At 42.6% G+C, this 27,243-nt stretch overlaps 2 protein-coding genes across 2 annotated transcripts; both read left to right on the top strand.

Moving 5' to 3' along the window:
* The first annotated feature begins 447 nt into the window (after positions 1–447).
* HILPDA (hypoxia inducible lipid droplet associated) lies at positions 448–1,282 on the top strand. Its single transcript, XM_017646887.2, is given in 2 exon segments — positions 448–654; positions 657–1,282. Coding segments are annotated over 2 exon segments (189 nt in total). The 5' UTR covers positions 448–506; the 3' UTR covers positions 698–1,282.
* Positions 1,283–5,529: 4,247 nt separating this feature from the next.
* GARIN1A (golgi associated RAB2 interactor 1A) lies at positions 5,530–15,501 on the top strand. The gene is given in 7 exon segments (XM_017652223.2): positions 5,530–6,070; positions 8,326–8,510; positions 9,296–9,426; positions 9,429–9,544; positions 11,047–11,165; positions 15,072–15,214; positions 15,217–15,501. Coding segments are annotated over 7 exon segments (945 nt in total). The 5' UTR covers positions 5,530–5,872; the 3' UTR covers positions 15,270–15,501.
* The last annotated feature ends 11,742 nt before the right edge of the window (positions 15,502–27,243 follow it).

Genomic DNA, 27,243 nt, shown 5'->3' with positions numbered 1-27,243 from the left:
TTTTTTATTTTGGTATCATTAATCTACAATTACATGAGCAACTCTTGGAATTATTTTGACTCCTAAAAAGTTTGTGATTAACTCGAACATGACTGATATGTGAGGGCGGCTTTAGGGAGGTTGTTTTCTCAAGGGCATGTTCTCATATTCCCACCCTGACCCCCAAAGAACTTGGTCTTCGCACCGGGCAGGCGAAGTAGAAGCTTTTACTTTAAAGAAAAGTGTAAGTTTTAAGAAGTGCTCTTGAATTAGTCCAAGAAGCAAGACTGGCTCTGCAGCCACGGAGTTTACAGTATAAATGAACTTGAGGATTCTGTGGAAGAATAGCCCTTGGTCCCTGCCTCCCTGCTGGCCTTACTTAGCTCCGTGGGAAGGTTGAAGGGCCCGGGCTAGAGGCTGTAGATTTCCAAAGGCTGTAGATTAACCTCACCTCTCTTTCCTCAGGATCCAGAGGCCCTCCAGAAGGCAGTTCTGCTGCTCTACAAAGGAGTGGGATCCTTTCAGCCATGAACCATATGTTGAACCTCTATCTTTTAGGGGTAGTGGTGACCTTGCTTTCCATCTTCGTTAGACTGATGGAGTCCTTGGAGGGCTTACTGGAGAATCCATCACCGGGGAGCTTCTGGACCACCAGAGGTCAACTAGCCAGCACAGAAACCCCAAGGGCTTTCCAGACCATCCGTCCAGAAGGGTGTGATAAGACCTCCCTCCACCGGCTGTGACCCTTGGTATACTGGCCTAAACTCATCGGCCAGGTGTACAGTTCTTGGGCAGGCAGACTCAGCATCAGTGTTCTCAGACCTAACTCTTACGAGGGCCTTGAAGGGCCTCTGGATGTTCCTCACCCTGGAAAAAGAGCCTGTTGAGTCCAGGTGTGAGTGGGTTGCATGTAGCTGTGGGATGCAGCACTGTCACTCTGCTCCCCAGGGCTCAGCTGTTTACATAGTGTTTTCAGCCCTATTTACTAGTGTCTGCTGAGCTCCTTCAGACTTGGGTGTCGTAATATTCAGTTTAATGTTCAGCCTCTTCCGTGAAAGCTCATCTGTATGTGGATAGCAGTTGAAAACGTGTGTGGGTTGGCCGTAGGGGGGAGGGGAATGATGGAGTGTACAGTGTCCAGTTCTCATTGTTCTACACTTAATGATTCATCCACCGGCATAGTGTGTATGTGTGTGTTTATTGGTCTGACGGGGACCACGGATGACAAAGCTTGCTTAGGACATGGGCATTATGGCCACCATGTGGCTTAAACGAATTTTTCTAATAAAGTTGAGTATTTTGACTATGTGTCATGTTGACTTCAAGTACTGGTAGGGAAGCATCTTAATTTCTAGGTCTGAGGGCTTTTTTTAACATGCCAAAGAGAAATACACCTGAATTTGGAGTCAGGGGCAGTTGGGTCTCCCCTGTATCAGCCAGTCATCTGAGCCTAGGCCAAAATATTATAGTCCTCTGACTCTATCCATCTCTAGAGGAAAAATTATTTCTTCCAGCCACCTGGTGGGTGGGGGGTCGGGACGAGGACTATCTGTCCAGTAGACTCTGGCTTTTTTCTTTTCTGCTCAATTTTGGTCATTCTCTGGTTCAGCTGGTAGAATGTCCATACTTCACAATTGGTTCTGCTTTCTCCCAGATCTAAGCAGCTTGGCCTCTGCACACGAATGGAGGGGTTTCTATTTTTTGCTTGTATCGCCACTCCACCGCCCACCCCACGTTCAAGCATATTCACTCCTCTCCCTATGGCAATATGTTTATTCGCACTTGATGTGTGTGTGTCATTTTACATATTGAGTTTAGTTTACTTGTACCAAAGGGTAAGAAAGTATGGTGGTCTCTGCTAAACCAGTTTTGCTACGAGTGTTCTTAAACTTCAGTGCCCCTACCTTAAAAGCCCGTGTTGTAGGCATCACCTGTTTATTGCTGTGAGGTAGTCATTAGTGCTGTTTACCCAGTACTTCCAGCTTCCTGCCTTCTGGCTCATGGTGAGACTGTACCCTCTGTCCCTTTGTGGTTGGCCGGGCTTATGTGACTATAATGTGACAGGTCTTTCAGTGGCTTAGGACCCTCAAAAAATAGTTGGCATTTTAGCTCTGATTTCAGGCAGTTTCATGTACCAGTAGCTGTCCTTTTCTAGACAATATTTCTTAAATTTGATGCACTTCTCACTCATGCCTCTCTGACTCACTTGGGGTATTTGAACTTCAAGGCCAAGAACTGTACCTTAAGTTCTCCCCAGCCAGTTTGTTTACCTGAAATGGTTTATTAGGTGCCACAATTTCTATGAGATGTTTGCTCTAAGACAATTTCATCTACTCGGATTTCAACAGCAGATGCAATGGCCATACCCTTGTTTTGGTCTTTCCTATGTCCCTGTTTGCCTGGCAGAGGGATTTTCTGGGACAGAATTTTGGTGCTAATACGGACAGTTCCGGGTGAACCAAGACAGTTAGTCACCCTACCTACAAAGCTAAGTTTAAATTGACATTTGTCCTTTCAAACTATATTCAATTTTACCTATTACCAGACTGGGATGAGAAGCACTTGCTTCTGTGAACCCTGCAAGCCTACTGATTTCTGTTGTCTCTAGATCCCTATGCCTGCTTGCAAGCTGGCCAGTTTTCATTTAAGCTCATCATGTGAGGCTTCATCAATGGCAACCAACAGTATCCAATTCATGCTGCTAAAATTCTGTACTCTGACTCTCCTACTAGATTAGATTAGATAAAGTATGTCTTTTACTTCTACCGCAGGTAACAGTTTTAGCAAATACTTTTCTACTGTATCACATGGGCTGTCATCCTTTCAGCTTCTGATGAGATCCCTTGCTCCCCTCCAAATAAGTTAATGTCACACACACTGGAGGTTTTTGGGTTTTTCAGGGTTTGTTTGTTTTGGGTTTTTTGTTGTTGTTGTTTTTAAAATAAGCAGTACCCTCCTGTAGATTGCAATTTCCATATCAGTCAAGGACACATAGATTAGGTTATATGCTACCACAACAACCCGAAGCTCTCAGTAGCTTAAAACAAAATAATTGCCTAAGGATGTGCTCCCAGGGAGCCGATTTGGGGCCTAATCAAGGAATATCCCTTTCTCCTGGGTAAGATTCCTTTATCACATCTCAGTGGAATGTCATAATCACTAAGCTACTGTGTTCCCCTTTCTTCTCTGAACCCTTTATTGCATTCATCCTGTCCCTATTCCACCATTATATATTGGATGTGTGGGGGCACATGGCTTGTCGTTTTAGTTTACAGATTCTCCATCTCAAGCCACATCTGCAACTGGGATAGAAACTATTATGTCACTCAGAGATTCTTGAATTTGAACTTGATGTTGTGGCTGAGTGGAATTCTTGGGTTGTAAAGCTTCTTGGAGTATTTGAATTTTTAAAAATGAATGGGTAGCCAAGTTTGAAAAGAGTATTCCAGTAGAGGGCACAGTGTGAGCAAGCACACAGAGAAAAGTTTAACTACAGCATATTTAGAAAACTTCAAGTACAAATTTTAAATCCTTATTAGTTTGTGGTCATAACTCTAGTGCCATCTAGTGGAATCTAAGAAGGAAATACCTTAAATCAGTGCTGTGTAATGCTTTCTGGATTTGAAGGGCTGTGCCTCTAAAGCTTAACATAGATATCAGTATTAAGAGCTGGAGGATATGATCTTGTCTAGTACTGTCCAATAAAAACATAGTGCAAACCACATATATAATTTAAAATTTTCTAGTGGTCACATTGTGGATAAAATGAAGGTTCTTGTGGCCAGGATTCTCACCTGGCCCTCATTGGCTCTCTCACTACACATGTGTGGGCAATGTGTCCTGATTGACTCTATATAAAGAGCCTTGCCCAGTGCTCTGCGTGACGTGGTGATATGGCTGCAAGGCTGCAGGAGAGCAGAGCAGAGGCTGAAGTGGTGGCAGCACGGAGGACAGAGGCCCTGAGGATGGCTGTGCGGGCAGGAAGGCCCAGAAGCAGAGACCAGTTTGCATGGAGACTCGCTCTGAGTGGACGGGATTTTAGTGATTGACCCGCCACTGTGGAAATAAAGTTGGGTATAACCTTTTCACCCCAAGAACATTCTACTGTCATTTCTTTGGTCACATTGAATCCATAGTGAACTTGCCCAGGGCTGAAACCCATTGACACGACACATGAAAAAGTAAAAAGAAACAGGAAAAGGTATTTTAAACAAATTTTGTTTAACCCAGTATACTAAAGATAGTATTTCAATATGTAATCAACATAAAAGTTACTAATGAGATAGCTGTATTACATTCTGTGTTTTGTAAAAAGTATATATTTATACTGGTGAGGATTTTACACTCATAACGCATGTCTATTTGTAGTAGCCACATTTCAACAGCTCAGTATGACTCGTGGCTACTCTACTGGACGGCATAGATCTTTTCATTTTACTGCAGAGGAGACAGAAGGAAACTAGGTGACTTAGACAATATCATTGAATTAGTTGGTAGTCAGTTCCCAGTATGCAACGTTTTTTTCTACATCATGATTTCTTTTTTTTATTCAACGTCTCTTCAAAATGCAATATAGCAAAATATGCCAGTGAGATTTTTCCACCCCCAAGGTATATTTCTTATGTGGGCACATGATTTTTTTTTCCTAAGAAAACCTATTGTAACAAAATCAAAATTACAAAATGACTATAACTTACAATGTTTACATGCCACTTTACCTATAGATCTTCAATAATGCCTGGAGGCTGGACTTGCTTTACATGGCAAACATGCTGATTTAAAAACTCACAGTTTATGACTTGAACATTAACTGTTTTGATTGTTATGTTTCCTTTTTAAACCTTGTTCATACCCATTAGGCATTTCTATATTGTAATAGTATGAGTGCAGTTTGGGCTCTTTTTTTCCCCTGTTGCCTAATATTGTGTAAGGCAGAATTAAAAATGATAAAAACAGGTCATTTTATGTAATCTGAGGAATTCTATATTGGAAGCTATTACATTCAAAAGGCTTATTAAAAGTATAATAATGTGCTAAATTTATGTAAGAAGGAACAGGAAAAGTTAAATGCACAGTATTAGGATACCGTGATAGTATTTCTACCATGTAGATACTATAGATGCAAATAACCTCAAGGGTATAGAGAGTTGTGAAATATAGTTAAATAATTATGAAGTGATGAGTTTGGACTTTTTATTACCTTTTGCTTTTTATATAATGTATTTAATCATAAGTTTATATAATTAAATGTTTAATAATGACTGTTTCACAACTGGCTCATAAAATTTCTGGAAATTTAACAATGGGCTCTCATCTGTTTTGTGCTGGCTCCTTATCTGCCCAGTGTCTCTAAATAAATAAGCCTCTTTGTTAACAGCCTGGTGTTTAAAATACAAGAATTCTCATTTTATCCCAGGAGTTGGGGTAGGGAAGTGTGGATGAACTGCTGTCCCACGTCCTAAGCAGCTCTGGCCAGGTGAGGGCCTGACTTCAAGGGAATAATTCACTTACAGAGAATTTCATTGTGAGAGATTTCATTGAAGGCTGTGGGTTTCTCGAGAGCCTTTTTTGCTGTTCTGGCCAGGTCACTGCTGTCTTGGCATAACCTCGGGAGACTCATTTTCCTCTCATATGCAGAGAGACTTAGTGAAAAATGGAATAGGCTACATTACTGGGGTGATAAAACCCTGCCCACTCCCAATCCTTTCCTGCCTCTTCTTTTTTTCCTTTCCTGTTTTTACCCATCAAATTCCTTGATGTCATTCCTGCCATTGTGAGCCGACAGGCCCTCCCTGGCCTGGTGGTTGGGAGCCTGTAAGTCAGGAGGGAGGTGGAGCTGTGGACGTGGGGGGAGTAGCGGTTACACCAACACCTTGGAGTTGTCTGGGCCTGCATGGAGCTCCAGGGATGTTCCCCAGCCCACTCTTCCCAAGAACCAATGAGTAAAATTAGGGGCCTGCCACCTGAGGTTAGGGAGCCAGGCCCTGGAGTGGAGCTTGGGGTGGAAGATGGCTTTCTTTGTCAACTGATTCATTCTCCAGAATTCAACTTGTTCTCCGACTCAGTGGTATTTGAAAGCAACTTTATCCAGGTACCAGAGCAGCTCAGGGCGAGCTCTCCTTCCCTTTCCAAAATGTGTTTCCATTCCCAAATGCTATGGCCTTTGGAAGCCCTAGGAAGGAGAAAGAAGCCACTAAGGCTAGAGAAAACCAGAGGGTCTGGATCCCAAATTTACCTCAGTTTGCACCTTCAATAGCTTGGGGTTCCCTACTGGTCACACACCTTCAGGAATTTAGAACTATCCCCTGCAAAAGAAGACATCAGAGCTCACTCTCCAAGCAGGGTCTCTAGTCTCTCGCCCAGGGCCACTAGTCCACACTGGCTGGTTAGAGGGGTGATGTTTGCTGTCTAAATCCCTGCTCTGAACTCCAACCTTCTCTCTCTGCGATAGTTTAGAAACAGCTTGCTTTGAGAGTAAGGCCCCTGGATAATCAGCCTTGTCCAGATTCTACCATCCCCACAGAGTGGCAATGTGACCCATGGAAGTGAGCATCTGTGGCCCGGGAAGCATGGAGCCACTGCAAGTGAGGGGCGGTCATCTTAATATGTATGACATCTTACTTAGGTGCCTCCCTCTCTGGATTTGGCTGGACCCTGTGCACCTGTGCTCCGTTGCAGGTGTGGACAACCAGTTAGTCAGCAAGCTGCATTCAGGAAGATACAAAGAGAGATGAGCTAGTGTCCTGGCTAAGAAGCTAATGAATTTGTAGGCTTAAGGGGCATGTTATAAGTTGGTAACTGTTAAAAAATGCTCTGTGTCTGGTGCTTAGGGCCAGCTGATGGCTACTGGGACTGAGGGAGTTCAGAACTCACTCTCTGGGCTTTGACAGTTGAAGGAGGATTCCCAGATGACAGGGTTGTAAGCCATCCTTTGAGGTACGGCTGAGACTTTGGTAAATGGAAGAGCAGCAGCTGACGACATTCCAAGCAGAGGGAGTTGAGCACCTGGGGCAGGCAGGAGGCTGGAATGCGTAGGGTAGGGGGTGGGTGGTCTGCAGCCAGGAACCCACTCAGTGGAGGGAAGAGCAGTGACAGGTTACAGGGGACAGGGCTATCTGAGGTGGGAGCTGTGCTTGACGTAAAGGCCTCTGGGCAGAGCAGCAAGCTACTCTCTGATGAAGTCCCCCAGATTCCAGTGAGCTGGCTCATGGCCCTGGGTGCTCCGTGGTCCCTGCACTGGCCCAGGAAGCTGCACAGTTGGACGATCAGCTAGCAAGCAGGTGGGGGGTGCTCCTTCCTAGCACTCAGAGGAAAAAAAAGCAGTTTCGTGGGAGATCCAGGCTCAGGATACCAAATCCTTGTCATTTCTATTTGGTTGTAATGTTTTGGCAGCAGGTTTATTCTCTTAATACGTTCTCTTTGCCCTAATATTAAAACTGTTTAGATTCTCGGGATGGGCACTAATTGACTCGGGCAGCAGGAAGCTCAGCTGTGCTGGGTGGGAGGAGCCTGCCTGCGGAGGCTGGCCCAGGGCGGAGTTTAGAGTTGCTTGAAGTGATCCAGCCCACAGTCGTGCTGCTCCCTGCTCGCTCTCCTCAGCGTCTCCATTACTATGCTCGTCTCCAAGAAACATCACCCACAGCATTTATTGAGCACTTACTTTCATATGTGTCACCCCTGTTTTGTAGTAAATATGAATGTCATTCTGCAACATGGGCTTCAAGAAATGTTTTTTTTTTTTTCCCCCAAATCCACATTCACTTTTCTTGGAACACCATATAGCCAGGCTTGTGGGAACTTAAATTTCAGTTATTCCTGGGGCTTGCCCCTTGGCCCCAGTTCTGCCATGGGCTGTGAAGTGGTCCTGTTGGTCTTCCAAAGACTGGATTACTGGGAGAAGGCCGCCTCTGTTTTTGGGAACGCAGGAATCACTCCTCAGGTATTCTTTGCTCTGGTCTCTGTGGTTCCTTAGAGACCACAATTCTGATGCTTCTCTGCCTACCCTGGACAGTGGGGAGGGGTGTCTTAGCTGAGACACATCCAGTCTCCCTGTCCGCCACGGCCCCTGGTGCTGCAGAGAACAGGTCCTCAGTTGTGTATCCCTTCTAAGTCAGATGATGCAAAGGGCATGAAGAAGCACAGTACAGCATTCCTGTTCCACTGAGCTTAAGTTGGTTTGGGGAGCCCCACAAAAATGGATGCAGGGCAGCATGGCCCAACCCAGGGTGTGAGAAGCACAGGTGATCCATGCTTGTCACCAAGCTCAGGGGCCATTTTCTAAAACCTGTATCCTTTTACCTTTGTCTCTTGCTTCTCTCCGACCCTTGTACCCTGGCTGATTTCTAGATCACTGAGCCCGGGAACTGGATGGATGTCTGTGAAGGCTCTACCACTGTGATCCTCGGGGTGACCTCCTCAGTGCCCTCCTTGCCGCTCCCCAACATCCTCCTGTTGGTCAACGTCACCTGGCCCTGGGGCCAGCTTTCCGCCTGGAGCCCAGCTGGTCGTGCTCCTGTCATCGCCCCCAGCAGGTGAAGAAACGCTTAAGGGAGGGAGGGGCCCAGGCGGGGAGGTGACTGCCCTGTCTGGCAGCTGGATTTTACATTAGAAGAAAGGACAGTGTTCTTCAGCGTATAACTGTGTAGAATTCATTAACTTAACAAATGTTTATTGAGTGTCTGTATGACTAAGCACCGTGCTCGATGCTGTGGGTAGAGTATCAGGCCCTGTCTCAGCCTGGTTTTTGAGGATCTTGGCTTCCTTTTGTTTACTTTTATTTTGTCCAAAAGGATTTTGGGGGTGTTCCCTAAAACAGGTGAGGGGTATGGAAGTCAAATGCAATTATGAGGTGTTGCAATTAAAAAATAATCCTGGATATATAAGAGAGATCATCCTTTCCCACACATTTCTTCAGGGTATAGGGAGGAGATCTGGAAATGGAGCCCCCCAGGTTCCAGCTAAGGAAATCTTAGCTCCAGTTCCTGCTTAAGGAGATCTATACTTGGGCAAATCACTTAGCTTTTCTTAGCCTTAGTTTCAAAGTCTGTGAAATGGAATTAATAATACTTATTTTCCCTTCATCAAAGCGTTGTTGTGAGGTCTAAATGAGGTGCTGTATAGTCACTTGTTAAGGCAGATTCTTCAATACATAAGGCCCTGGAAATCAGAGAAGAGTCGACCTCAGTACTCATTCCTGCTCCCATACCTCAGGCATGGGTGGGAGGCTCGTGAGACTGAGCCACGCTCCAGGCAGGCACAGCATGGTTGATCAGAATCATGGGCTCCTCTGCTATGGGAGTTTCCTGATTATGTCCAGGATTCTCCCCCTCAAGTATGTGGAGCTACAAATCTGTGACCGGCTCCAATGCATCCTGAGGGTTAGAACAATCACTGAAAAGATCTACTACCTGAGGCTCCATGAAAAACACCCAGAGGCTGTGTTTCAATACGGATCTGCTTGGTGAAAATTCTGCAGAAAGTTCTGTCCATCACCACCAAAGACCCGAGAATTCAGTTCATTCCCTGCCTGGTCCCCAAGATGCCCAGCAGCTCCACCGAAACAACAGTAAGTGGGGCTCTCCTGCCAAGGTCTGTGGAGAGTCGGGGGAATCGGAGACATACCACCTGAGAGGATGGGTGGATATTAAAGTCCAGTGTGGGGGGTGAGCAGACTTTATTTCCAAGGGTCAATGCTATGCTGAGGTCTACAGACAAAAAAAACAAGTTAATTTCATTTTCCTAAAAAGAGCTATAAAGTACTCAAGTTACTTAAAGATTTTTCTCTGTTTTTTTGCTGGTTTTTTTCCCCAGTATTATAAAGGAATAATGCTCATTGAACAAAATCAGAAAATTACAGAAAAATCACATCCAACTCTCTCCAGCCCCAAGCAATCATTGGGAACATTTTGGCATATTTCATTCTAGACTTTCATTTAAAACTGGTTTTTGGTTTATATATCTGAGGACATTAAATACAAATACATTTCAGAATGTTGCTTTTTTTCCATTTAGATTATACCATAAGCATTTTTCCTTCTTTTATAAGCTCTTCATATACATTGTTTTGATAATTTCATGCTATTCAGTTGTAAAAATTAAAATTTACTTCATCATTCCCCTAACATCAGACATTTAGAATTGCTCCCAACTATCATTATTGTACATGATGCTAAAATAAGCATTTGCATGTTTTGTCCACATTTCTGATTGTTTTCTCAGAATAGATTTTTAGAAGTAGAAATCAAACCATTTGAACATTTATAAGGTTCTTGATCCATATTGCCAGATTATTTTCAGAGAGTTCATACCAAATTATACTCTGATAATGTGAGTATCTGTGTCACTATATCCTTATCACAACTGAGAAGTGTGATGTGATATGAGAGGTTATATGATAGGTTCAAAGTGGCAGCTCTTTGATTTTCAGTTTAAATACTGTTCGGTGTTTTGTTTTGTGTTTCGTTTTGCATTTGGCCATTTTTCCCTTGGCAGCTTTGTGTTTTTGTAAATTGATTGTAAAGTTCGTGGATTTTCAAAATTGATTTTCAAAATAAAGCTTTTGATACAGCAAGAATTTTAACCCTTAATCATGAGTTTTTGCAACTCTTTTCCCCCAAGGATTTGCTTTTGTCTTTCCGTTTATTTAAGGCTTTTTTTTTTCTTTTTGACACACAGAAGACTTTCGCAGAACCTGCTTATGGTAGCAGCACAGGAAAGAAAAGCTTGATAAACTGAGTTGCCTAAAACCTTCAGGTTTCAGAACCTTCCTCCTCTCGCTCAAGCTGTTTGCTATAGGTGTGCCAATACCGACTTCAAAGTCAGCCTTGCCAGCTCTGCCGCTCTGGCTCTTAATGTTCAGATCTTGTACTTTGGGCGGAGTAGCCACAGCAGCTACTACCTCTACTGGCCCCTTTTTGGTCAGATGATTCTGGGGCTTAGTGTCCAAGGGACAGGTTCCCAGGCCCAGGCTGGAAGACTTAAGTGAGTTCCTTCAAGGTTCTGGCTCCAAGAGGCCAAGCACCACCAGAGAGCAGCCCCGGTCATCTGACTATAAATCTCTCCATCCAGCCAGAAAGCACCCTCCCGTCATCCACCCAGCCCAGCGAAAGCTTCATGCTGTTGGCAGCCAAGCAGACCAGTGGCAGTTTCTCGCATCTCCCAGGAAGATCCCAGCTGACAGCAGACAGGTGGGTCCTCTGTGCAGGCAACTTCCGCCTCCCTTCCCGCAGCGTGTGGATGGGGTCAGTGACACCCTCTGCCAATCTATCTCAATTCCTTCTTTTTATTCCAGACAGTTACTCATATGCCTTTTCCCCTCAGTTTTATTGTAAGCCTGTCCTTGAAAACAGGCTCTGGCTGATTGACCTGAATATTCCCTAGGCAAGCCCCAGTGTTTTCATTTGGCACATGCTCAGTAAAGGGAACAAGGGATGAGTAAATTAATTCAAAGAAGGTAAGCTAACAACGCAGGCTCTTGGAGTTAGATATTGACTGTCTCCAATCCCAGCTTGCAAGGGTCCTGTGGGTAAAACAATCCTGAGTTTGCTTTGCCTCACTTATCTGTTCTGTAAAATGGACAGAATAGACAGTAACATCTCATCCCAAAGGAGAGATGGCTCCAAAACTTTACTAATTTACTAAGTAATTGTATGAGACTCTTTCTGAAACAAGTGGTAGAAAACCAAAGCAAGATTGTGCAACCAGTATGTTGAACAAGTACATCTTGTAGGGTATCATTGAAATGCAAATTTATTTTTATCTTCCCTTAACCCCTTAACATTTTTCAGGAAAAGAAGTTTTCCTCATGTGCCTGGATAAGAGATTGTTCTCTGGGCAGGGTCCATGAGCAGCCTATGGGCTCCTTCTTAGAATATAAAAAGTCGTTTGGTCCCTTTAAATTGCAAAAGCGGCTTCAATCCTGAAATTAAAAGGGCCAGTGCCTGACAAGGATCAAAACTCTGAACTGATCACATCCTCTCCCTTCCCTCAGCCTGGCCCCAAGTTAGCGGGCCCTTCATAGGAGGGACTGGCTTGTCACTCCTCTTCTCCTTCTGTTTCCTAATTTTAAAGCTGACTTATTTTTAAGAGTTTTGTTGGGTTCTTTGAGGTCCTCTTCCTGTCCCCACCCCACCCCACCCGAACTGCAGCTCCGGTGATGCTGTCCCCTCAGTGTCATCTGGCCACCCCCGCTCACCAGCTGTCGGAGTCCCTCACTCAATATGGGAGTCCCGTGGGTGCGGTTTGCTGGGGCCCAGGGCTAGCTCTCTCTCGGGTACAGTGTACCCCTGGTCCTCAGGAAACGTCTTCTCAGACTTTGACCAGCCACTGGACAGGAGGACCATGCTTCCTGGACACTGAAGCAACTCCTCTCCACTGTACCATCAAAGAAACCCACTCTCCCATCTCTCCCACACTCCGTGTTTCCTGGACTGGAGTTGCGCCCCTACTACTGGGTCTCCCAGATGCCAGGGGCCACAGCTCATGGTCTCTGGGTCATCCTAGGAAGGGACCTCTCTGTCAGCTTGAGGGGGAAGAGGCAGCAGCTCTATGCAAAGGACTCTCACACATCCTCGCTCTCAGTGCTTTTATACCAGCTCTGGGGCAGGGCCGCTGCTGGGCAGGCTGGGTCAGCTCTCCCAGGTCATGTGCCTTGATATGTACTTCTCAGTGCTTTTGTTGTTTTTTTTTTCAATTTCAACATAGTTTTCTGGAATTCCTTAAACTCTTCCTCCTTTTATCCTCCAGTTTCTCTTAAGACATTACCTGCTTGTTTGCTTCTCTATTTCTGGTTTAGGCTTCATTTTGAAAATGATTGTTATTTCTTTAAAAATGTCTAGCCCACCTCAGTTTTATTCCCACATTTATAAATCTCTTAAATTCTGCCATATATCATTATTTCGTATATTCTATAATTTTCTTAGTTGGTTTTAGATCATTTTGAAATGCTGTGTTGCAGTTTCCTTGTGCTTGTAGACACATCTTTTTATTGTGCTTTTGTTGTCTGTAAGGATTTATTAGGCTTCCTGTCCTTCTCCTTTCTTAGATAATTTTGCATGGGTTTTGATTGTTATCCTTTTCTGGTGCTTATTTTCACGGGAACCAGTTTACCCAAACCTTCGGGAATGGGCGACTGGTGGAGGAAGTTTTCTGGTTTGGACTCCAGAGCTCCCTCTTGTGTTGTTTTTGTGAAGTGCTTATGGCCTTCTTTTCAAGATTCCTACCCTTTGTTCCTCTCTCTCATCTTTCGTTGGCCTTTCTCTTTGCTTTTACTGGTCCCATCCTATTCAATCTGGATTCCATTTCCAGTGGTTTCACCTTAGTATGAGGCTGTGTCTCCCAAGGGAGAGTGTTCTGATGGTTTTGAGAGTTCATGCTGCTGCAGCCCATTCAGACTTCCCCTTGCACTTGGACAGACCCCTTGCACTTATTTCCAGTTGCTTTCTTCCCAAATTGGTCTGCTGCACTTTCCACTAAGAAAGTCCTAGATTTATGCAAACATCTCAGTTAACTCCCCACTTAACTCAGGCTCAAGGCTTTATCTCCTGTGTCACGAAAACCCAAGGCCTGGATGACTAAGACCAGAGAGTCCCCCAGGCAGCCCCAGCTCACACTTTACGAGTCTTTCATTTTTGGCCCCTGGGACTTTACTTTTTGTGAATTTAACAATGTATTTACAATTACATTGGTTATATTTTATCCAGCATTTCTAGGTATTATGTGGCAAAGAAGTTTTTAGATTATTCAACCTTTTTGCCAGTTAAATAACTAAAATGATTTTCTCTTAAAAAAAACCTCATAGAAGTCAAGTAGTGACTGTGGCATCTTACTACGCTGGTGGATAGTGACTGCAGTGGGGTGTGGGGGAGACTTGATAATATGGGTGAATGTAATAACCACAATGTTTTTCATGTGAAACCTTTGCCTCACTTATCAATGATACCTTAATAATGAAATAAAATAAAATTTAAAAACCTCTTAGCACTTTTCTTCAAATACAGCATGAGTGATTTTTGGTTTTGGTGCTTTTTTATAGCTTTTTTTTTCATTTAAAATAAGCATGTATTTCACTTAGAATCAAAATTTAAAAAAATTTTAGTCACACTATGTTTTTCTGGCACACTAAGTGGTTGTGAGTTTTTAAAACTTGTTACTGTTTTGGAGAGTTCTCTTGAGGTTTTCTTTGCAGATGTGCTGAGGCCTGGCAAGTTCTAGTGAATATCAGGCAGTTCCCGTGGGTTCAGATCTTACCTTTGAGTCATAACACATAAATATAAGGCTTAAGGTTTGGAGGGATATCCGTCCCACTTTTGGAGAGCAGACCTCCACTCCAGCCTCCCTCCTGCTTGGCTTTCTTTGCTCATGTCACTCTTAGACACAGCAGACCACGTATACCTAATGTCACTGCCTGTCATTTCCATATTCACATCTGTGTTCAAGGCACTCATGCTGGAAAAGACATAATTAACAAAGTTTTTCAATTGGATTTTTTTTTTTGAGGGCATCTCATATTTATTGATCAAATGGTTGTAAACCACTATAAAATTCTGTATAGGGGGGGTCAATGCTCAATGCACAATCATTAATCCACCCCAAGCCTAATTTTCGTCAGTCTCCAATCTTCTGAAGCATAACGAACAAGTTCTTACATGGAGAACAAATTCTTACATAGTGAATAAGTTACATGGTGAACATTACAAGGGCAGTCATCACAGAGGCTTTTGGTTTTGATCATGCATTATGAACTATAAACAGTCAGTTCAAATATGAATATTCATTTGATTTTTATACTTGATTTATATGTGGATACCACATTTCTCTCTTTATTATTATTATTTTTAATAAAATGCTGAAGTGGTAGGTAGATACAAGATAAAGATAGAAAACATAGTTTAGTGTTGTAAGAGAGCAAATGTAGATGATCAGGTGTGTGCCTGTAGACTATGTGTTAATCCCAGCTAGACAAGGGCAATAAAACATCCACAGATGCAGAAGATTTCTCTCAGAACAGGGGGGGGGGGTCAATTGGATTTTTAACAATGCTTTCTTTCTCTTCTATTGCTTTCAATGACCCCAAAATTCCTGGGTTCCAATAGAAACCCCAACATTGCCGTTGAAACAGACAATTCCAACAGCTGTGACAAGACACCTGCACCAGTGTCATCTCTGGTCCATCTGAATATACCCATGAGAGCTGCCTTGAGCCACAGCATCTGGGAACAAGAGAATCCAGATGAGCACTCCTTGAGGCTCCTATAGCAAGTTCCCTAGGCAAGAACATTTTGGGACCCTGACACCTAGCCAAAACAGGGTGATCTTCCCTGGCTTCGTCCGATGCACTTGCTACAACCTCCTATAATGCTGTTTTCCCACTGCGGGCCAAATGACCGTGGGAGAGGTAAGATGATGTCTGTAACAAGGTGCTTCTGTACTTCCACCAATAAACCTCCAAGTGAGTCCCTAATTGTTGCAGGTCATGCTCTAGGGAAGCTCCAGGCTGCGGAAGGGCTGATTAAGAGCAGGAACTCACTCCTTAGGAAAGTAAGTGGGAAAAACAATCTGTATGCTCCATTGAAACCCCAAAGCATCCAAGCTAAGCCTAAAAAGCCAGTGCAGAGGAGAGGGCCTGGAGGGAAATCCAACTTCCTCCCCCAAGGGGGTAGGGGAAAACAGAGGCAGGGCTGCTACAAGACTGGAGTGAAAGAAATGCTGAGAATGGTTCAGCCATCTGGGAGATACATTGGTGTTGCCTCACTGACCTCAAGCAGGAAACTGAGTCTTTACTGCCCCACTCCTTGTTAGTGTAAAGCTATGAAGGCTCACCTTGGGCCATGCAAACTTGGTTGCTAATGAAGGCATGGCTTCAGGTAAAGAAGATGGTGACCATCCATCACTGGAAGACGTAAGTGATTTGACTCCTTCTACCAAGGACTAATGAAAGCAAACTGGAAGACACACACAATGTCTGTGTACATCAGGGACAGGGCAGGAGCTCTGGCCAGCCTTTGAACAAATGAGGATTATTTACTTGGAAAATACTGCCATACATTCAGTAAGCATTATCAGGCTCCTGCTAGGTGCCAGATGTGACATATCAGAGTGGACAAGACCCGCCTTTAGGAAGTGTATGGGAGAGAATGTCACTCCTTATTTTGGAGACATAGGAAGGCCATTAAGTTGACATGGTGTTTGAGCCACCCAGTTGGCAAGTCAAGGCTGAAGGACCTGCTTTCCCATAGGAAATGTAGTGATGGAGGGAGAAAGGATCTGACTGCCCTCAGTTGGACTGAGGGTAAATCCCAGCTAGTTTGGGTCAGAAAAGACATCTGACCTGAGAGGATGCCTACTGTTTGTGGGTTCTTCCTGCCTCCAATAAAAATAAAAACCAAAACAAATTTCCTTTCAGCATGTTACAATCAGCTATTGTATTAATGTTGAGCATTGTGGTGCTGGTGAGGGATATCTAGAGGCAGAACTTAGATTTCTGAGACTAGTGTTAAAGGTACAGACTTCCCAATGAATGCCTCTTGTCCTAGTATCATTGCTGACATGAGCCCAGTCCACTCTCAAAAATGTCCCTGAGTGAATGGAAAATCACTCTGTTAATATGGTATGTTTAACACCATGCTAAGACTTTACAAAGAACCCTTAATTGGCCCAGCTCATTGGGAAATAGATACTCTTAGGACAGTTTACAGATTATGAACCTGATTCACAGTGAAGTTCAAGAACTTGCATAAGGTCATATAGTTAGTAAGCAGCAGAGCCAGGACCTGACTCAGTCTAACTCCAAAGTCCATACTCTTGATGACTGTCCAGTTTCTTCCCAATCCTTTTCCCTTCAATACTTCTGAAGTGCAGTTTTTCTGAAACATAAATCTGACTATAGCTTCACCCTTGATGAAACCAAACTCTCTGATATGAAATGACCAAGCCTATTTCTCCAGCCTTTGCCATTGGCCACTGCTTCCCTTGAACCTTGTGCTCCCATCATGCCAAATTTCTTGTGGTTTCCTAAGTCCACCATGTGTTTAAGTGCTGCAAAGGTATTACACATCCTCCACTCCATGCAAATGCCTTTCCGATAGTTTCTGCCTATTGCTCTCATGATACTTGTCCTTACTGGTGGAGTTGTTTGCAAGTGTTTGCCTGTGTGTGTCTGCATGATAGCACCTCTCATACCACTGTAGTTGTTTACATACCTGTTTCCTTGGTGGGGAGATAAACTCTTTGAGAATAGATACCATTTTATATTGGAGTCCTTTGGTGGCCTGTGAAAGAAGCTGACTCTAATTTAAAGCAAAAGGAATTTATGGCAAGGATACGGGTTAGCTCACAGAAACACAGGGACAGCCGAAGAGCCAGTCTTGGAATGCACTGACACCAGAACAGCTCTGGAGATTCAGTGAAGGGAGTCTAATTGAACATCTCATCAAATGCTACAGCAGGCTGGTTGGTTTCCCCAAAGGACATGGAGGGTGTCACAAAAGAATAACCAGGGGAACCGATGTCTGGTGGCTAGTAATAGGCATCTACCACATTCCAACTCTACTCTTTGTTGGGAAAGGCACTCTGCCACGGTCCTCATGCATCTGTGCACATCCTTGCAAGGTAAGCCAGATTCCAAGGTTTTGAGCCATTTCTGTAGCTGGTCACATAGGCAGCTAGGTAGGTCAGGGTAACTACTGCATGACTACCTTCTGACTACTTATTCTTGAGGAAGGGCCCTGGTTCAGTTGCTGTTTGCTGAGCCCTTAGCCCCGGGTTCCTTAGTGGCAGTCAAAGCTTGCGTGTTGTGTGGTCTGAGAGGGCTGGGGGCTGGGCAGTGGTACAGCCACGCTGATGCTCCTGCTGTTTGCTGTTAGTAACAAACTGCCTTGCTTTGATCCACAGCATCTCATTATCCACTTCAGGCACCGTCAGAATGGTGAGTGTGTCTACTTGCTTGCTTAGTCATTTCCTTGGGAGTATTTCTTTTTTCTACTTGTCATCTTCTGTGAAATCTGGTTTATTCTTTGACACTGTCCAAGTCCACATACACTCGTTTTCTATCATCTTTTTTCACTATTAAAAATAATTTCCAACTAGCATAATGCCTGTATTTTTTTAGGGGGGGATCTCTCTTAATAGAGAAGACACAAAGCCTCCTTAGTTACCACATCCATTTCCAAATCTAGGTTCCCTGGGCCATGTCCATTCCTCCCTAGTTTGTTTCTATCTTGCCTTCATATTCCAAAACTTCTATGGTGAACTGAAATACTGCCAGCACTATGTACAGTAAGGGGAGAAGGAGTGATATAAGTAATGTATGTCACTGCAATGCAGGAAATACAGGTGAAAATTTCAGTTCTTATTTCTGCATCTTGCTGAGAGGTAGTAGCTAGTATTTATAACACACACACTCTTCTACCCATTCCATGTACTTCTTGCTTTGACCAGCACCCCAGCTAGCTGGGGTTCTTCTCTTGGTAGGGAGACCACAGAACTTCATTCCTGAAAAACCTAAGCCCTTGATGCTCTTGCATGTAAGAGTTTTGTTCCCCCTGTCATTTGAGGATGGCTCACAGAATCATGGACAACCCAAGGCAGCAGCAAGAATGCAGGACTTGGAATTAATCTACACTCTGTTTGGGACACTGTCACTGGCATGAATAAGTCCCTACCACATTATCTGTACTGTGTTTTTCCATTTAACATTCGATGTCCCAGGAATCCCAGCATGGCCCTTGTGCCTCTGTGTGCCAGTTTTCTTCCTTCTTCCCTCCAAATCCACTCTCTCCCTTTTCCACCCAAACCATGCCCCAGGGCTCCAGTGGTTCCTACCTATTCTCTGAGCTGTGTATAGGTTACATCAAAGGGCCATCACCTCTGGTTTCCAGGTGGGTTTGGTCCACAGGCAGGAGATCATAGGGAGAGAGAGAATGAGGTCAGGACCTCCCTTGTAGTCACGCAAGGCTGGCTGTGTCCCTACAGAAGAAACTGCTCCTCTCATCGTATCCTTGTCTAGTCAACTCTGCCCTAGTGCCTGTAACCATTCCCTCCCCAGCCCTTCAGGTCCACTGTGTGGACTTAGCTGACCAGATGCTCCTTGCTGAATTTTCTGTCTGGAGCAGGGGTATAATTCCTCCCTGACAGGCATGCAGGGGACAAGATAGGGGTAGGATCCTGACCAGGCAGCTCTGTGTGACGTGACAGTTGCTGGGCTGCCATCCAGCTTATTGCTTCTCTTTTGGTTCCTGCCTATCCCTCAAGCCTGGTTCCCTTGACTTTCTACTTGTGGCCAAGACTGCTCAATATTTTCCCAATAAATAACCTTCAGTTTAGATTGGCCTGTCCATTTCTGTGCTTATAACCATGAAGTCTTAATTGATGGGGTGCCACTCCTTGAAAAGTGAATGCTGTGTGGTTGTACAAGGCAACCATAGGCGTCTTCCTCATTTATGTATCCTCTGGAGCCTGGTTCCTGCTAGACACCCAAATAAAGGTTGTAAAATAAATCCATGTCTGACGTAGTCAGCTCTGACTGCCCCCCATTGTTCCTCCCCCAAGACAAGGGAAGAAACTCTAGCCTTTGCTGAATGGACTTATTGCTGGAACTGACTTCCCAGAAACTGTTTCTTAGATGAAGATAACACCATGTAAGGGAATTAGGAAAGCTTTTGATGGCCAATAAACACATTATTTAAAGGAGAAAAGAAAACACTTATCCAGGGTCAATTAGAGCACACCAACACGTGACATTTGCCAAAGCAACCCCCAAAACAAGTAAGAATGCATTTGAAAGTTTCTGGAATGGAGTTCAGAGAAAAGAGAAAATGTCCTCAAGGAATAATACCCAGACAGACCCACTTAAAATGTATGATGGAATGAGATTAAAGCCTCACGAATGTCCTTGTAAGTCTTCCGAAAAATAGCAAACCAGTCAATTAAGACTGGTGGTGTTGATGACACAGCAAGTGGAGGAAGCAGAGAACCTGGGGACACTGCATAGGCAGGAATGAGCTGTCCGATCTGCACCCTGGGGGTACCCAAGGAAGCACTAATGAACTCTCAGATCCACAGGCCATTGATTTGGAAAACAAAACATAACACAGGAGTCTTATTTTCAGCAAGAATGCTGTTAGGAAAGTTCAGCTAGAATCTCCCCTACACCTGATGCTTCCTCTTAGTAATTTTCCACCCACTGATCCTCACCCTGCTCCTCCGCTATAAATTCCCATTTGCTAACACTGTATTCGGAGTTAAGTACAATCTCCCCCACTGCAAATTGCATCACAGTGGTCCCTGTACCAATTGGGAGAGCCTCCCACTGCCCCCTCCATAAAGTCTTCCTCACCATGTTTTTAAAAAAGGAAAGAAAGAAACCACATAAAGCCCATAAGGAGTCAATCTTGAGAATTCCAAAACTTACATTTTCAGAAGAGAGAAACAACCACTGAAAGTGGTACTTCATAAAATATTTAAAGTTTTTTTGATTAAGGTGTGTCATTGATATACAGTCACAAGTATTTAAAGTTAACATTTAGAATTATTAAAGTAAAGACCACTTACAGGAGCTATAACTTGAAAGTAACCAGAAGTACAACAATTAGATATTCTAAGAGGTGACAGTACTGGTTTTCTGACTCTGAGTCTTGCCTGACTCAGGATAAATCAATCAATTTCCCCACTGGAGATGTCGGTAATTTTTTAAATTAAAACATCCCTGAAAATTTTAATTATGCCCACACAGTATTTGGACATCAACAGTTGCAACAGTAACTGGAAATATATGTGTCCATGACATTGAAAAAAATATTCAGATGATTTATTCTGAATTGGTTTTATAGCCCTCTTAAGTCTCTAGTTGGGCACACAGTTAGGCCTTGCACAAAGAAGGAAAGGAATTTCTATCACATCCATCCCTCCGTCACTACCATTCAAGGGCCATATCTAGATGCAAGAAGAATGTGACAACTAGTGGTTGTCACACATGCGTACACACACACTCAGGACATTCCATTTGTAAATGCTTTGCATTTTCAAAAGCGTCTTCACATCTGCAATCTAATGTGATTCTCATAGTTGTGTGAGATTGCTGTTTTATGAGCTATACTTCACACATGAGAAAAGTAAAGCCAAGAACAGCTTGGCCTTTGGGCCTCTCCTGGGCATCAGTACCCATCGTGCCCATTCCTGTCAGCCATCATCACGGAGACCTTTGGTTGCAGGCTCAGCCCAATCGAGTTTCAAAGCCAAGGTGTCCAGCCAGCCTCCAACACCCGGATTCTTCCCACAACTAAAGCAGAGAGAACAGCTGCCACCAGGTGGCGCCACGCCGCCGCTGGGACCCCAATACATTGACGGCACCTCCCAGCCCCTTGCCTGAGCAAGCTAACTCTCAAGATTTTAAGATTTTATTGTCTTCGTAATCCCGCCATCCCACCCAGATTGAATTTTTGGGAATCCAATTATCGACCTATAGTGGAATTTTACTGTTTTTGAGTAGCCAATTCGATACGCTTTTCAGGTCTTTTTTTTTTTACATGGTGAACAAGTTCTTACATAGTGAATAAGTTCTTACATGGTGAACAGTGCAAGGGCAGTCATATCACAGAAACTTTCGGTTTTGATCACGCATCATGAGAACTATAAACAATCAGGTCAAATATGATTATTCGTTTGATTTTTATACTTGATTTATATGTGAATCCCACATTTCTCCCTTATTATTATTATTATTATTATTTTTAATAAAATGCTGAAGTGGTAGGTAGATGCAAGATAAAGGTAGAAAACATAATTTAGTGCTGAAAGAGGGCAAATGTAGATGATCAGGTGTGTGCCTATAGACTAAGTATTAATCCAAGCTAGACAAGGGCAACAAAACATCCACGGATGCAGAAGATTTCTCTCAAAACATGGGGGGTGAGTTTCTAAGCCTCACCTCTGTTGATCCCCAATTTCTCACCTGACGGCCCCCCTGCGACTGTGCCTGTCTTAGGTTGTTCCTCCCTTGAGGAATCTTACCCGTCTCTGGCTAACCAGTCATCTTCCGGGGCCATACAGGGAAATGTAAAGTTGGTAAGTGAGAGAGAAGAAATATTCTTTGAAAAGGTTAGCTTTTTACTTCTTTGCAGATTTATGCCCTGTGGCTTCTATGCCCAGCATTTGTCTTGAGGTATCTTTACCACTTGGAAGAATTATGATACTTGGTAATTTCGATATGAGGCACGAATTCTACTAAAGGGTTGTAATTAGGAAGGAATAAGAAAAGCTATAGAAGTAGCAGATGGAAGAAAACATGGGAAGATTGATTATTTCTTTGACATATCTTCTTGTAGAGTAATGTAAGCATGTATAGGTTTTAAACTACTAATTAAATTGCATACACACATTAACATAATAGGAATACAACTACATAACAAAAGCAGACCTACAATTACCAGCCATATCCAGTGAAACCAAGAAAACCAGTTAGGCACCCTAGGCATTTGTGAAAACTTATCAATGATACGATGGATATTGTCTAACTGAATTCGAATAGTTGAGAAAAATTAGACAAATTAAAACAACACATTCCTGAGAACTGTTCATATCCCATATGTTCTTTTAACAGTAGATAGTCTATAGTCACACGATTTTGGAACGCTGCAACTTGCACTTCTCCTAATTCTTGGTTGAGTTCCAACAGTATAGATCCAGTCAAATTTGTTGTTTTACTGTATGCACAGGCCAGCTTAGATATCTCCTTCTTCATTCCAATGGCAACTCCAGGAACCGGTGGGATGAATGCAGCTACAACTGCAACAGTGCCAGGATCTTTGTTGAAGTTTTTTGACAATTATCTTCTGGAATGACTCTTCCAGAGGATGTTGATGTTGGAAGTTCTTCTTCATATCGTATCTTAATTCGTTTTCTGGGTAGCCAAATTAGGCTTTGATCCTCTGTTAGTCCATTCTTGGGTTCTGTGATTCTGCTGCTGTTTTGTTCCTTCAGTTTTTCCTTTGTTCTTATACTCCACAGATGAGTGAAATCATTTGGTATTTCTCTTTCTCCACTTGGCTTTTTTCACTGAGCATAATACCCTCTAGCTCCATCCATGTTGTTGCAAATGGTAGGATTTGTTTTCTTCTCGGGTCTTTTTTTAACTACTGCATTCTGGGTACAAGTTTCTGATTATATTACATTATGACCTTGAATAAGATCATGGACAAACATTTACATAGTGGAGTATATATTGCTTTATTATAGATTTTTTAGTATTAAAGTTGAGCTAGCAGATATAGACCTTAAAAAATAATATATATGTGTGTGTGTGTGTGTGTGTGTGTGTGTGTGTGTGTGTGTGTGTGTATGTATACATGTATATAAAAAGGGAACTTGGGTCTGACAAGAATGAAAACCACTATATTGGAGGATTGACTTTCTCCTCTATAGTGCCCTGTTGATTTTGATGATACTTTGAGAGCAACTTTTAGCCTCTTTGGCTATCTCCACTTTCTCCTACTCCCATCTCACCCTCCGGCTGCTCCCCTATGCTCCTGTGCCCTGCTGGTCCCAGACCTTCCCCTTAGTTCTTAGGGAAGCAAGGTCCTGACGCCTCACTTGCGCCCTGGTATTATTCCCCAGCCCCAGAGGACCTGCTGCCTGTTCCATGCTCACAGCAACTCACTCCTCAACGCCAATCTCTTCTGGACAGTCTGTCCAGGAACTGGGCTATGCTCTCTCCTGGCAGTTTTTAAAATGTCTTCTTCTTCAGCTGAGGGTGTATACTGTTTTCTTGGGATGATGTGTTAGCTCAGCCTGAAGTTCCGAAAAAGGCAAGCCCAGCTGAGCTTTTCTGTGTCTCCTGGGACAGTGCTGTGATCAACAGGGGCTTCTACTCTTGAAGATTTTTCTTACTCTTGGTTTTCGTGGAACTGGTAACTCACTCCAGCTGGGGTGGGGTGGGGGGAATAATTTGTGAGAATACAGACAATTATGTCAACTAGCTCTCTGTCTCTACTGTCAGGTCAAACCCAGATTTTCTGTTCTCCCTATTCATTGGCCACCACTTAACCTCTTTTCTTGTTAGGTTGTCATTAGTTAAATTTTTGCTATTAAAAAAATAATGTATTTACTGTGGATATCTGAGGGAATACTTCTATGACCTGGCTGCTTTGCAGAGGCTACTGACTATCTACCCATGTCCTTCACCCTTAAATAATACATAATAGAACCCTCCAGTTCTAGGTGGGCTCATGACCACTAAGCTAAACGCCACATTTCCCAGCTTCCCTTGTACATGGGTGTGGCCATGTGTCAGAATTCCAACCAATGGAATGTGAGCAAAAGTGATTATGCCATTTCCAGGCCATGCCCTTAAAAGGAATGAGTGTGCGCTCTCCTTCCCTTTCTGCCCTCTCACTGGACAGAATGCAAACACAATGTCAAGAGCTGGAGCAGCCACCTTGGAACCCAGAGATGGAAGCCACATCTTGAGAAGAGCAGAGATACTCAACAGATCTGGGCTGCTACTTTGGGACTACTATGTAGAGAGAAAATTTTATTTTGTTTAAATCACTATATTTTGGGGTCTTTTGAGAACCTAGAGTACACTCTAAGTAATCTAGCTTCATGCCACCACCTTTATCAAGAAGCCTGTACATCCTTGTTATTTGTACTTATCTGTATTTTTCTTATTTCAAATTTTATGTTTTATATCTTCCTTTTAAAAATTTTTAACTGTTAGCTTGACGTTCTTCTAATTTTTCTTTTTCAAAGAACCCAATATTGAATTTACTTGCTGTGGTATGCTTGCTGTTTTAAGATTATTTTTGCTACCTTTACACTTGAATAAATTTATAGCCATTTATGGAATTATTGGATCACATCCTTTCTCTTCAACATTATACCTTGTTCCATTGTCTTATAGCTTTTAAAATTGTTGAAGTCTGAGGTCAGTCTCCTTATATTCCCCTTGGTAAATTATCTGCTTCCTCTATCTGGATGTCTGTATAGGATGCTTTTGTTATACCTAGGATTTAGGAACTTCACAAGAGCTATTCTGGCCTCAATAGTTTCTTTACTCAGTTTACCTGGAATAGAGTAAATCGTTCTCTATTTTAAATGTTTGTTCACCAATGGCTTTTTCTTTTATGTTTTTTACTACTTTTTCAATGCCATTGTATGTTGGACTACATCCACGTCTCACATATCTATTGCTCTCTCTCTAGTCACCTCATGTCTTTGCCCTTCTTTGCTGTGTTTTGTGTGGCATTCTCAAGCCTGTTATCCAAGTCACTGGCTCAGTTTTCTATCATGTCAACTCTGCTTCTTGTGGATTCTAATGTGACTGTCAGTTATTTAGCGGGTTTTTCTTCTCTTATTTCCTTACCTCTTCAAGTTCTCTTTTCTCATTGTGGCATCGCTGATTTTTTCTTTTTCCTCATAGGTACTATAGAGTCCCTTGAGTGAGCAGAGAAGATTCTTGTTAAGGACTTTATTGTATTTCCTGGATCATTTTTCCTCTGATATGTATTCCTTATATGTATTGTTCTACTGACATTCTTTGGGAGAGGAAAGTAGTATCTTACATAGATCCCATGGTAGCTATTTACTAAGAAATAATCACTATTTTAATTTACAAAAATACCTCCATCAGCCCTCTAGATATAGCTTCTGTTTCACAGGAAATATCATATCTAGTGAAGCAAGCTAAATACCACAAGGAAGCAACCAGTCAGATCCAGAAGGTGGGACATTCTGTAGAACACCTGCCTCAATTACTTCCACTAGTAAGTGTCCTAAAAAAGGGACTGTACTAGATTAAAATAAACTTAAGGAAATATGTGATCCTGGATTGGATACTCAGTTGGATAAACTAGCTATAAGGATAATTGGAGTTCATTGGAGAAATTTTAATATGGCCTAGAAATTACATGACATAGAATGAAATTATATTGAAACACAAAGTTAGAGAGTGTTGACTAAGTAAAACAGGTTACAAAAAGGTTATAAAATAATTTTTACACTTAGGTCTCATTTTGGTACACACACACACACATCCCATAGTTCTCATAGAGAAGTTCCCCTGGAGAACATCTGAAGGTAGGAATATGCTGTTTGTTTGTTTTTTTAACTTCTCTGTATTTTCTAATGCTCTACAAGCATAGGAACTGCTTATGTAATAGTTTTTTTGGGTTTTTTTTGGTAGTGATACAGATTTAAATAGGACATATTTACCATGAAGATAATAAATCTTAAGCTTGGGAGCCCCTTAGTCACCTACCAAGGCCCTTAAGAGGACCTCTAGCCATTTGTACATACTTCTGTGAAATTTTTAAATTTTATTTTTGTGTTCTAGAATATTTTTATTGTGGTATAAATGCATATAACATACAACTCATTTTAACAATTTTTAAGTGTACAGTTCAGCAGTATTACATTCACTTTGTTATGCAACCATCACCACCATCCATCTCCAAAACTTTGCCATCTTCCCAAACTTAAACTCTGTATCCACTGGACGATAACTCTTATTCTCCCCTCTCTCCAGTATTTTTAAGAGTCTCCAAAATTGTATAAACTTAGGCCCCACATAACCTGGGCCCAGACCTAACTGACAATCAGCTTGTCATTCCTGAGCAAGCTTTGAAATGATACCTGATGTTGCCAATATGACTTTAGCCCCAAACCAAAGAACAGTCACCATAGTTAAGGATGCTGTCACCAAAGTGCTCATCACCAGTTGTGCAAAATAGGAACAACTGTGGTGGCTTCAACGTCACTGAATGCACAGGGAAACAAAAGCAAACTGTTTCTCATATTATTGGAATATGTATTTATACAACTTTTCCCAGAAGTTATATGGTTGTTATTCTTAAGGTCCTAATTTCCTGTAAATGTACCCTGTTTTCTTCATTGCTTAGAGTTATTGGTAAATAATACCATCATTTCCTTTAAAATTAGTCCAGAAGAGTAGATAGGAATTTGATATTATTGTATCAGCTAGTTTTTTTTTTAACCATGCAAGAGTGGTGCTGAGAGGGCACCTCTCATATTTATTGATCAAATGGTTGTTAACAACAATAAAATTCTGTATAGGGGACTCAATACACAAATCATTAATCAACCCAAAGCCTAACTCTCAACAGTCTCCAGTCTTCTGAAGCATAACGAACAAGTTCTTACATAGTGAACAAGTTCTTACATGTTGAACAATGCAAGGGCAGTCATATCACAGAAACTGTTTCTGTTTTGATCACGGAACTATAAACAATCAAGTCAGATATGATTATTCATTTA

Source organism: Manis javanica, chromosome 6 (assembly GCF_040802235.1).
Source record: "Manis javanica isolate MJ-LG chromosome 6, MJ_LKY, whole genome shotgun sequence".
Classification (NCBI taxonomy): Eukaryota; Metazoa; Chordata; class Mammalia; order Pholidota; family Manidae; genus Manis; species Manis javanica.
The sequence above is the reverse complement of the archived record's forward strand: the minus strand, read 5'-3'. Positions and strand labels throughout refer to the sequence as shown.